The 13,369-nt window shown below is 30.9% G+C and overlaps 1 protein-coding gene and 1 non-coding gene across 4 annotated transcripts; one reads left to right on the forward strand and one right to left on the reverse strand.

The window, feature by feature from the left end:
- On the reverse strand, positions 1 to 82 carry TRNAS-GCU (transfer RNA serine (anticodon GCU)). Its single transcript has one exon. It is a non-coding gene; the product is annotated as a tRNA-Ser (tRNA).
- Positions 83 to 6,236: 6,154 nt separating this feature from the next.
- Positions 6,237 to 11,684, forward strand: LOC108453824 (nuclear transcription factor Y subunit A-1). 3 transcript variants are annotated; one of them, XM_017752146.2, is made up of 6 exons: positions 6,237 to 6,396; positions 7,515 to 7,882; positions 8,602 to 8,717; positions 8,821 to 8,892; positions 10,641 to 10,805; positions 11,011 to 11,684. In XM_017752146.2, exons 2-6 carry the CDS (start codon positions 7,615 to 7,617, stop codon positions 11,335 to 11,337), a joined length of 948 nt encoding a protein of 315 aa, XP_017607635.1. In that variant the 5' UTR covers positions 6,237 to 6,396; positions 7,515 to 7,614; the 3' UTR covers positions 11,338 to 11,684. The 3 variants fall into 3 exon arrangements, with proteins under 3 accessions (XP_017607635.1, XP_017607634.1, XP_017607636.1); XM_017752145.2 differs by having other exon boundaries at positions 7,575 to 7,882; XM_017752147.2 differs by having other exon boundaries at positions 7,621 to 7,882.
- Positions 11,685 to 13,369: the final 1,685 nt, after the last annotated feature.

The following is a 13,369-nucleotide window of genomic DNA, read 5'->3' on the forward strand; positions in this document are numbered from 1 at the left end:
CGACGCCTGAGAGATTCGAACTCTCGCGGGGAAACCCCATGTACTTAGCAGGCACACGCCTTAACCACTCGGCCAAAGCGTCACTTCTATTTTGTCTGTATTTAACTTCTTTTTATCTTTTCTCTAAATAAAGCAGTCCATATGAGGTGTCCAATTACTCAATGCTTTAGCTCTTTATTTCTTTATATAAATTTTGTTTGGCTTCTTTTGGTAAAATATATTTGTATCCTTTATTAGAAATTTTCAAATAATAAGTAACAAGTACTTTATTAGTCCCACCAATTGCAACGAAAAAGGGGTAATATAATTTTTAGTCCCTAAACATTTTTTAATCCATTTTGGTATGTTTGGTCTTTAAACTTGAGTTTTGTCAAGATTTGATGGCATGACTGTAACACCCCCTACCCGTATCCGTCGCTGGAACAGAGTACGAGGCATTACCGAGGAGTACAAAACACTTACAGATAATTTAAATATATTTTTATAACAACTTGTCTCGATTTCATACTATTTCATATTTAAGCTTTACTTGCCAAAAGTATTTGAAATATCATCTTTATGCAAATAGCACACATGAGGTACATAATTCTATAGTTAAGAATGAACACATTTATCAGACATATTCCACATTCATATATCAATGTCTTACATTTCCATATATCAATAACCGTCATTTTTCTTGTTTTTCAGATAATTATGTGTAACCATTGATAAGCATGTAATTCACTTGTTTCTTCTGTCAATCACAATTTCAAATGACAAATTCGTGTGAATCATTTCAACCTCATTAGGTGTTTAAATTCTATCACTTTGATTCACATACTCATAATTTACTAACATAGCCTGTCAAACACAACCTCTGAATGATAAAATCACATAATTGAGCTCAATAATAATAATGATAACATTACTTACATTTCTTTTTCCACATGTTACATTTACGACTTACCAACTTGTCCATCCAAGGAACAGCTTACGGATTTGAGTACATCGTGATTTGAAGCCTGAAATTTAGCTGAAGCACATAAGTGCTAAACGGAAGCCCGAAGGCTAACTGAAGCACATAAGTGCTAAACGGAAGCCCGGAGGCTAACTGAAGCATTTGAGTGCCAAACGGAAGCCCGAAGGCTAACTAAAGCTCATCAGAGCTAAACTGAAACCCCAAAAGGGTTAATTGAAACTCATATGAGTTAACGAAGCTCGTAAGAGCTAAACGGAAAGCAAACACGAGAATTGCAACAAATGCTGAATCTCGGTTTACTTGGGTAATTTACAATCAATTCATCTTTTTCTTTGAAAGATTGTACTCATTTCTGCGTTAGTTCCTCCAAATTCTCAGTTTAATTTCATAACTTTTATACATAATTTACTTATTTTCAATAATTAACATACATAAATATTAATCACCATTCATAAAATAATATTGAAATTTAATAATATTAACAAATGGTCACTAAATTTAGTTATATAAACTCACAAGTTCGATTTTTTGTATTATAGCGATAATCATAATTTCATAATAAATATTCCAAATAAAACATTATATCGTTTCTAATTCAACACTTATAGATTATAATCGGGCATGTGATTAGTTTATACACGAGTCATTCATATATTTTTGTATATTTTCCTCCTCCTCCTCTCCATCCACATCCTTAGTATAAACAACACACTTGTAGGTAACATTATCTATAATTTTCACTATCTACTTATGTGAATATTCAAGCTGTCCATCTGTGTCATAGTCACTAAATTATTTTTTTCTTGAGCTACAGAACTCCAAATTAAGATCCATAAATTTTCCCAGAAACTAGATTCACATATCTTCTTACCAAAAAATTTTCATAATTTTTGGTTGGGCCAATTAATACAGTTTATCCATTGAAGTCTCCCCTGTTCTGCTGTCTGACAGTTCCGACCCTTTTATCACTAAAAATTAATTATCTCCTCGTACAGGATTCGAATGATATTCCCGTTTGTTTCTCTCGAAAATAGATTCATTCAGGATTCTAAACATATAAATTTAAGCCCCTAATTATTTTTATCCAATTTTTTATGATTTTACAAAGTCAGAACAGGGGAACCCGAAATCATTCTGACCTTGTCTCACAAAATTTATCATATCTCATGATTTACAATTCCATTGCTTACATTATTTCTTCTATAAGAAACTAGATTCAATAATCTTTAATTTCATATTTTATTCATCCTCTAATTTCATTTCTAAAATTTTTGGTGATTTTTCAAAGTTAGACTACTACTGCTGTCCAAAACAGTTTTAGTGCAAAATGTTGATTTCCATTTTGCCCCAAATTTCACAATTCATACAATTCAGTCCTTACTCAATTAACCCCTCAATTAAGATAATTTTCTCAATTAATACTTTTCCTAAACATTATAAGTTATTTCATAACAATTGAATTTCAAAATTTCTACATAAAACTCTAACTTCAAACTCATTTACAATTAGGTCCCAAACATTCACTTTCTATTCAATTCTTACAATAAAATCAACATATAAACAATTTAAAGCTCTAATTCCATGCCAAATCATCATATACTTCCAGCACATATGTATAGAAACTTTCAATTTCTTTCATAGAATCAAAAACTAATGAATTCATCAATAGGACCTAGTTGTAAAAGTCACAAAAACACAAAAATTTCAAGAAATAATCAAGAATTTAACTTACTTGAAGTAAAAATATGAAAAACCAGCTTAATAGAACTCTTCCATGGCGTTTTTCTGATGAGAATGTAGAAGAATAAAGAAAAATCTAGATAATTCCACTTTAGTCCTAGCTTTTTAAAGTAAATTTTGCAATTTTCTAATTTTGCCCTCAATTCTCCTTATTTTCTTGCTGATTTCATGCCCTTGCCGTTCAGCCCAAATAGAATTTGGGTCTATTTTCCTTTTAAACCCTCTTTCTTTTATTAATTAAGCTATTTAATCATTTTTCATAATTTTGCATTTGATACAATTTAGTCCTTTTTGTTTAATTAACTATCAGAACTTTAAAATTTCTTGACAAAACTTTAATACTAACATATTAACACTCCATAAATATTTATAAAAATATTTATGGCTCGATTTAAAATTATCGAGGTCTCGATACCTCGTTTTCGATTCTAATTATTTTAATATTTATTTTTAGTACACTATTCACTATTTCAAAAAAATTTCCTAACTTTACATTTAATTTATACTCACTAAACTAATAATATTTCCTACTCATTTGTCGGATTTAGTGATCTCGAATCACTGTTCCGACACCATTGAAAATTAGGCTGTTACAATGACATTCTAAAATTAGACCATATTATCAATTTTTTTTATATTTTTCAAATTTAAGGACCAAAATGAAATTAGCTGACAAGTCTCGATACCAAAATTGACCTAATTACCATGTTTATATGCCAAAAATTACATTATTCAAAAAAAAATCCCTTTATTTTATTTTTTAGCAATTGGTCCTCATATTTTACGGCAGTTGAGGGTTAATTCAATTTAGCAACATTGTTAAACCTTATCGTAAAATTATTGATCTGAAAAACAATAGTTGAACAATTTATATGCGGATAATTAACAAAAATCAACAATTCAATAAAATTATATGAAAAAAAAAAAAAAAAACTAGTAATCCAGATTCATGTGTGTACCAATAAATGTCTATCCAAAAATTTTATATTTAGTCCCTTTACTTCTTTTTTTAACGATTAATCCTCATATTTTATGAAAATTATGAAGCTAGTTCATTTTGACAAAACTATTAAACCTTTATTAGTGACTTGAAAGTCAACATTTCAACCATCTATATGTAAATAATTAGCAAAAACCAACAATTCAACAAAAAGTATACAAAACAAATTGAAATAATATCTACCAACAATTAGACCGAAGTTTCCAACTTTCATGAAAGAAGAGGACAAAATTCTGATATGTTAAAGTAAGGATACTAATTTCGTAATTTTTATAAAATAAAGGATGAAATCCGAAATTAGACCCATAATTTTTTTTAAATTAATAAAGTAGATCGAGTTTATTTGTCGTTACCTTAATAAAAGTGGTCCCAAATTTGAGACACGCGTTTCTCGTAATGTTTTTTGCCCGTCAAGTGCGTGTCACGTGGGCCTTTCCCCCTTCGTATTTTTTCTGCGTCTTTGATAACGTCACCCTAAGCTCTACTCTCATTACGTACACTCTATTTTTCCCCGGCAACCGGCTCTTCACCGGTTTTATTTTCTCCTAGTCTAACTCAAGTAAATGCTCTGAATGGCGAAAGGTCAAGGGATTTCATCCACCTTTTAAGGGGAATCAAATTAATGACCGAATTAATCATATCATTGATTTTGATTAAATTAATTTGATTGATAGGTTTAATTTTAATTAAATGAATTATTATAAAATTATAAAATTTGAGTTAAATCGATTTTTTTTTATGTTAATTCATATTAGTTCATAAGTCAATCGATTCTTTCTCTTATTTAGATTAGTAGTGTTGGCTGATTCTTAATCCAACCAGTAAATTTTTTTTAAACTGGTTTGGTAGTCGAATCAATCAATGATTTTAAGTTTGAGAAATATAAAAAAATAATCCATTGTAATTTCGACAGTATAGTAGATTTTATGCTCAGTTTAACTCACGCTTGTTGCATTCTTATTCAATAAAATTATATCATCGTAGATTCACTCTTGTATAATTTAAATAGTAGGGTAAATTATATTTAATGTCACTAAACTATTAGTAAGTTTACATTTTAGTTACTCAACTTCAAAAAGTTACTAAATGGTCATTGAACTATTCGAAAGTTTTTATTTAACTCACTAGGCTATTAAGTTTTCTTTTTTAAAATCCGACTAGTAAGCTCCAAGTGATTATTCAAAATCGATATGGTGAATCAATACCTATCGATGAGTAGAAGAATATACCTTAGATCCAAGTTAACCTAATAATTAGTGCTGAAATTTGGAGAAAAAACTGTTTTGGGTTTTGATTCATAGATCCGTGGTGTTTCAAAGTTGTTTCATAATAAAAAATTTTGTAGAAGACAAGGGAGAGAAGAGCTTTCATTTTGTGCAAGTAACGCCACCAGAGAATGCCATACAACAACGGTTTTATCAGCACAGTGTTTTAAATAATTTAGTGATTATTTTATAACTTTTTAAAGTTGAATGATCAAAATGTAATTTTATTAATAATATGGTAACCTTGAGTATAAATTACTCTATATATTAAACTCTCTCGTAAAGTCTTTTCTCATTAAAAACTTACGTATATTTAGTCGACAAAACAATTTATTTACAACATAAGTTGTTGAAATAAGGAAAAACAATTACACTGGATCGTTTTGAGTTGTCTTTACTTCATTGAAATGCTTTCTTAAATAATTCATAAAATATTACTGCATTAAATTTAGAGGCGGTATCAAGGGGTTGGCAACGGCCCGATCCCTTTAAAATGAAAAATTTTAGTTTTGATCTTTTATAATTTATAAAATTTTAAATTAGTACATGGTAAAATATCATTTTCCTTTTCAAATAACTAAATTTTAATTTAATTTTAAAAATTTATAAATATATAAACTATTAAAATAGTGAATTCGCAATAAAATATACAACTGAATCTGCAGAAAAGAATTGACTTTTCCTTCATTAAATTCCTTAAAAAGATGGTAAAATTTAGGGACTAATGTGGATAAACAATTCAAGGATCAAATTAAAAAATATTAAATTTAGGGTTAAAATTGCTTTATCCTAAAATAAATAACCCAAAAAGAAAGAGAATAATAAAAAGGTTAAAATGTGTCAAAAATCCCTGTACTCTTCATAAATTTTAGAATTTAGTCCATCTACTTTTCATATTTCAAAATTAAAGTCCAACTATTTAAAAACTTGTTGATGTGACATTTTAAAATTAAAAAAATCATTTGGTAGTGATATAACTAAAAATTGATATTGTAATGAACCTGAATTTAATGAAATAATTTTAGCATCATTAAAAGTTGGACCTAAATTTCAAAACCTGAAAAGTAAAGGGACTAAATTCTTAGAAATAAAAAGTATAAAAACTAAATTCTAAATTTAAAAAAAATGCAAGGACTTATGCATATTTAAACTTAATAAGAAAAAATAGTACTGAGAAAAAAACCACGTGTCGGTAGAATCTCGATAAAACCTGGAATTCTAACATTTTGTGACGTCATCAAAGTTTAACTCTCAGAGTTTAAATACGCAATAAATAAATAAATAAGAAAAAAAGAAAAATGGGCGAAGCTCTCTTTTTAGTGTTTTAACTGAATTGCAGAGAGACTATATTGACTCTCTCTTATTTATTTTCTCTCTCAAAAAATCCCCAAAATCTAGGGTTGTTGTTTTTGTTCTTCTTTGTTAAACCGGTAAGTGTCTCTTTCAATTCCCTTTTTCTCTTTCCTTTTTCTTTTAATGGATTTTTTTCATAATTTCTGATTTTTTAAATTGTTTCTTCTTTTTGCCTCTTTTTTTTTTTTTTGGTGGGGGGGTAATTTAGAAAGTGGAATTGCAGTAAGTTTAGGGTGTTTGGAATTTTGGGGGGTTTTTTTTTGTTTGAATTTTTATTTTGTATTTGGGGGTTCTGAAATTTGGGGGTTTTGATTGTAGAATTTGATGAATCGAGGTGATCTTTAGTGTTAGAATTTTGGGTTTTGTGGGATAACTCGAGAAATAGGGTTTTCTTTTAAAGAAAGTAAAATTCTGGGTTCCATGCAGAACATGGAATAATAGTTTTGAATTATTGGGAATTTAGGGAAAAAGAAAATTAGTGAATTAAGAGTGAACTTTGAGGAGACCAAGTAAATAACTTTGTTGATACAGCAAAAGGATGTTGTGAACTTTAATATTTTAGAAAGCATCAAAAGCAAAAAAGATTTGTTATAGATAAGATATGCAGAAGAACAGTGATTGAGAAATCTTTTTATTTTCTTTGAATCTTGAACATAGAACAAGTAGCAAAAGCATAATTTACTAATATGGGCACAAAATATACTAATTTTCCATAAGGAATGTTAATCAGTTCTGGGTTTTGTCTGTGTGTGTGGTCAAAGCTTTGTGGTTATCACTTTTATGCTTTTTATTTCTCTTTTTAAAACAAGTTTTGATGTATTCTTTTTGATGAATGTGGAAATTTCCTTTTTCTCCTTTTTATGTTTTTCTTTCTATTCTATCTGCTCGAAGGAAAGGTCGTAACTTCTTGTATAAGGCATTTTCGCTGGTTCTGTGTTAATTGCGGTTCATGTTTATGTCTATGTTTTGCTTTGTTTTGTTTTTCTCATGTGCCATTACATAAGTAAGAAGAATTTGTGTTTTCAAAGGATAGATTCCCATGTTTTTATGTCAATCGGTGTGTTTTTGTAGCTATGTCTTTATGTTTATTTTATTTCAAATGGCTTCTAATTATGACATGTTTCTTGTGTGGAAGTAATTTATTGTTTGGTCAGAAGGAATCATTCCGTTCGTTTTGTATTTTCTATCTTGATAGATGGCCCTATTGTGATTGTAAATTTTAAATAAGTTCAAATGTCCTCATCTTTGGGCACAGAGAATAAGAAATTGACTATCATTTGAGTGTATTGGGAGGAATGCAGTCGAATTCTGAAGAAGGAAGTCGATTAGAACCTGCGGTGCATGGTGTTCATCCAACTGCAGTTTATTCTGAACCCAAGTGGCGTAATACTGGTTATGGTGCCATCTCCCCGGGAGTGAGAGGAGTGAACTCATTAAATTCATCTTCGATGGAATGCACTAATGCATCAGAGTCGAATGATGGGCAGTCACTGTCCAATGGTGCACTAAATGAAGAGGATGATGTTAATAAAGAAACACAAACTACTGCATCCTCTCGGGCAGGTACGTCACATTATTATGCTATTAATATCTGTAGCCAATAATTACTAAAAAGAAAATGTTATGAACATAACTGGCTAAGTCTGTATGAAGTTTACTGCTTGGCCATATTCTTAGTAAAAGTACCATGGAGGTCTCTGTACTAGGAGCAGGATTACATTTTGCCCCCGCTACTCAAAAAATGGGGAAAGTAGTCCCAGTATGCTGGATCAAAGAGCAAACTAGTTTTTTTTTGCTATTAAAAACTAGTCCTTATACATCAGCATGAGGTACACTGGCATGTCACGTGTCATTGTCTGTTTATTCCATTAGCCACATCAGTTTTTGATAGTACAAATGAATGAAAATTTTAACTAAAAGGATTAATTTGCTCTTTGATCTAACGTACATGGACTAATTTATCCATATCTTAAGTAGAAGGGGTAAAATGCAATCTAACTCCCTAGTATAGGGGTCTCTATGGTACTTTTACCCCAATTCTTCATCATGTAATGAGTTCTGAGATTGAACATGGATATATAGGTTATTCAAATTAGATATCGTTCTAGATTCTGTTTAGTGGTTACTACTATTTCAAGTAAACCTTTATGATGGTTATGTGGAATTGGAAATAATTGTGAAAACCTAGTTCAAGACATTTGGTCTCTCTCAACTATTATAACCATATAAGTGGATGTGCTAAGCAACGGGTTTCTTTTGCCATGCCCTCTGTTCATTTTCAGTTGGAACTGGAGGACAAGAACATCACAATTTGCAGCATGTTGGATCTAGCATGCCTGCTGTGCGTGATGAAGGCCTCACCCAACCTCCCCTGCTTGAGCTTGTTGGTCATTCAATCGTAAGTGGCTCAGGTTCAATATTTTCTCCTGTACTGTTAGGGGTCTCATAGTTACAGAACTTGCTATGGAAGGATTCCTAGTTTTCTTCCAATCCTTTTGCAGGCATGTGCATCAAATCCTTATATAGATCCACTTTATGGAGGAATGATGGCAGCTTATGGACATCAGCCTATGGTATGCAACCTTAGCCTATTCCTATCAATATGATCTAGTCTAGATGCGTTCTTCTCTTACAATTTGATCATTGTGCTCTTGCTATATAATTTTTATCTTGAATTTGTGCTGCTTGTGGATTTGTTTCTATTGATGTTCTATCTTTCGTTTGAAATCTCATGAGACATCAAGGTTATACTGATGCTTCAATACAGATTGCAGTTTACGTATTTAATATCACGCTGCTTGATAGACATTTTTTCTGCCTAACTTACATTTTCAAATGCAAAGCATAAACGTTTTTCCGGAAAAGCTTTACTATTCTTTTATTCCTTGGTTTGAGTTGGAAAGAATTGAAGAGGATTTGCACTTTGCTACTTTTCAGCATGTTTGTACATATGCTCAATTCAGTGTTTGTTAAGGGTGCAAGGAGCGCTGTAGGCACTATAACCATTTTATACTTGAGGCACAAGGCGCAAAAAATGTGCCTGCCTGAGCAATATGTATGTTTGTGCTTTTATTTGCACTAACATTGGTAAATTTTCTCTTCATTTTGGTGAGCCAATATATGTGATTTTTTTATTTTCTTTTTGGGGGTGGGGAGGGGTGTTCCATGTTTGTTTTCAAATACTCAAAACATTGAGAAGTGGAGAATTTTGGAATTTGCACCTGGAAAAAAAGTCCTAAAAATACTCGCAAAGCTGAAGGATTTTTTTCCTTCTTTTAACAAATAGAGCTAAATTTCCGTACCTTGTGGAGGTTAATTTTCCCAAATTTTCTCCAAGAAACCAAACATGAATTTTATTTTTATTTTTTTTTTAAGTCTCCGCATAGCCAAATTTTTATGTTATATGCTCAACTTTGGTCTTAGCTAGTAGTGTTTGCATGTTCTAGTGCTAGGTTTTTATCTTTTCATTTGCGTCTTAATTTCTTATCTTCTAACGGACTCCATCATAGGGGTAGACCAAACCAACAAGCCTTAATCCCAATTTACTTGTGTCGGATACAAAAACCAAGACAAAGTAACATTTATGTAGGGTCAGGTACATCAATCCTCCTCCTATTATTCCTATCTTCCACCATCTTCTCTTCTAGATCTAATAGAATAAAATTGTTGGGGGTAGACAAAGTAAAATGAAAAGAACAATATTGCTGGAACTAAATGAAAACTTCTTCATGGTGGAAGTTCACCTGTAGTTACTTCATTTTTGCACTAAATTCAGCAACCCTTAATTTAGATGACCAGTTTTGCAGGATAGTATTTTCTGCGACTTTGGATGCTTGCTACTTAGATGAATAGAGAAACATGCTTTTGAATTTCAAGTTCTTTCCAATTCTTAATCTTTAGTGAACCATCGGTCCATGATTTGCCATTTTCCTCCTCTTTTTCTTCCTATCTTTGTTTATATATATATATATTTGGTACAACTGTGATTCGATCCCAAGCTATTCTAGGGGAAGGTGAACACTTGGCTAATAGGCCACACCTTGGTGGTCTCCTATCTTTGTATATGGTCTTGGCATATTGGGGGTTGGCATCGGGATACTAGGAACAGGGAAATCTGACTGAAGCATGATTTTATTACATTACCAGGCCTAAGTCACGAATTGTCACTTGTTCTTCTTCTAGTTTATTTGTTATAATATGATAAAATTCTTGAAAGCAAGAGCACCATTACAGTAAGCTTCTTCGTTTAAGAACCTTCTTTTGATATTTGACGGACAAGACATGGTACACTTTCTAATGAATAAATTTTTGCAATGGCTAGGGTTATCCTCCGTTTGTTGGAATGCCTCATGCAAGAATGACTTTGCCGATTGAAATGGCACAAGAGCCTGTTTATGTAAATGCCAAACAGTACCAAGGAATTCTGAGGCGAAGGCAGGCCCGTGCCAAAGCAGAACTTGAGAAGAAGGTTGTTAAATCTCGAAAGGTAAATCTAAAACCACATACTCACGGTATTGATAATTGTGCAGTTTAAACAAGAGATCTTTTTCAAAATATTGACTATTAAAGTTCGAACCTCAACATAGGGAGAAACTTGGTTCTTTTTATTGTTTGTATGGTTTGACTCTATTACATATATGCATGTCGTCTGACCTTTATCCTTGTAATACCACATCTTCTATGGCCTACAGCCTTATCTTCACGAATCAAGGCACCAGCATGCTTTACGTAGGGCGAGAGGTAGTGGAGGACGTTTTGCAAAGAAAACAGATACCAATCCAGGAGAAGAAAAAGGATCAGGTTCAGGTCCCACGTTATCATCCCAATCTCCAAGTTCCTCCGGTTCTGAACCATTACAAACTGATTCCAACGAAACCTGGACCTCCTCCCTCACCCAGCATGGCATCCACCATGTCAACGGCGGCAGCCATTATCAGAAGCTAGGTGGTAACATCTCCAATCAGGCCGCTTTCTATCCGGTGAATGGAGGACAATCCTTTCAAAAGCTGAAGGGTTGAACTCCAGAGACGGTTACAGTCATGGCAATGCATTAGCGAGGCGGCAAATCATTCTTGGCTTCGGTTATATGGAAGGGGAGAAGAGATTGTACGAGACCTGGACATCGTTTTCGTCTTGTCCGTGCTTCTATAATTTTTCCCAAAGCTGCATTTTTGTAAATATACCGTTGAATAGAACTGAAAAAGTAAGTAGTTAAATTAGTAGAGTTTGTGAGAAATATTTGATAACTAGTAGATTGCACCCAGGGCTTTTGTCGTTTTAAGTTTAAAAAAAAAAAAAAACCTGATGTTTTTGTAGTTTGGATTAGCAGTTTTTTTATAATGGTGACACTTTTTTAAACGTTAAATATATGAGCCTTTTGAGAGCATGCTATTTGCCTTTTTATTATAACATCTACAAAATATAAGTTAAAATGTGTTGCAGGTCCCTATACTCTTCAACTATTTGAAATATGCTCCCTATACTTTTTATTTTTAAGGAATTTAGGCCCATTTATTTTTTTAGTTTTAAAAATGCAAAGTACAGTTTTTAGTGAATTTAATAAAGAAGTTTAATGAGGTTTAAAACAGAATGATAAAAGTATAGAGAGACTGAATTCTGAATCTAGGAAGGGTATATAGACTTTTAAGTAGACTTATTCATGGGTCGAATTATCTGTTTAAATCGAAGGTTCTTTCGAAATTTGAGAGGGTTTGAGTAAAATTATTATGTCCGTTTAAAATATGGGTCGAACTCGGACTTACTAGAGCGTGGCCCAACATGACCCTTTTTCAAGTCTATAATATTTTATATAATGTTACTTTTATATATTATGTAATTTAAAACACATTAAAAAATAAATCTATATAGAATAATATAAACATTAAAATAATGTTAAGATGATTATATAAAATTTTAATAACTAAAAATATATAAATTTATTAAATATTAAAATAATATAATATAAATATTTTAAAAATAATAATATAGGTGATCCTAAAATGAGTCTGTGTTAGTCTTTTGTAAATATGAGTAAATTTTGACAAAATTTTAAACCCATATTTAGGTCAGGCTTGAGCAAATTTAAAATATGTTAATATCATATTTAGGCCTACCCGAACCTGACCTAATCCGGCTCATGAACACCTCTACCTCTAAGCTCATATTTTAACCTAAAAATAAATACAACAAAATTCGATTTTTTACTTTTTTAAAAAAAAGAGTAAAGTACAAAATAAATTAAAATATTTATAAAAATAAAATAATTAAATTATATGTAATTAAAATAAAAAATAAAGTAGCATGATTAAATATGGACGATTGGTATAAAGCTTCTTTTACATCTATTTTATTATTTATACTATTAAGTGTTGATTTAATTATTAATTTAATTATCAAATTAGATGAATATGTTAGTATGATGTAAGTGGTGACCTTTGTATTAAAAAAAAAAAAGTGGTGACCTTTAATTAAGTTGACGGCCAAGGACTCCCTTTTCCTATCATCAGTCAACAAAATAATATTATTACTGAATTTTTAATTATTTTAGGGTTTTGATAACAAATCAATAATTGCCCTTTAAACCCTAAACCTTCATCTACTTAATAAATTTCTCTTTAGATTTTTCTAATTTATTTTTCAAAATAGGAACTATTACCAGATATATAATAAAAATTATTAAATTAGTCTTTTAAAAATAAAATTTATTTTTTAAATTAATAAAAATGCTTTTAAAATAAATAAATGATTTTTAATCACTTTATGTAACGGGGTTTTTTAGAAATAAAAATGGGGACGCCATAACCTACTGCACAGTGGGTGAAAACGTAATTCCGTCCAAGTTCAATGTACCACTAAACTCCATATTTGTTTTCGTATCTTTGTCCAATAACTTTTTCACGCGCTTTATTTTGACATTTGGTAACGCGCTATTTTTTTATTTTTATTTTTTGTTTTCTACAGTCGAAGCTTATATTCCAAATTTGGGGAATGTTAATTTGAGGACTAAATTGTAAATACAAAATTTTAATCACTTTCTAATTTTTTATTTTT

This window comes from Gossypium arboreum, chromosome 13 (genome assembly GCF_025698485.1).
Source record: "Gossypium arboreum isolate Shixiya-1 chromosome 13, ASM2569848v2, whole genome shotgun sequence".
Lineage (NCBI taxonomy): Eukaryota > Viridiplantae > Streptophyta > Magnoliopsida > Malvales > Malvaceae > Gossypium > Gossypium arboreum.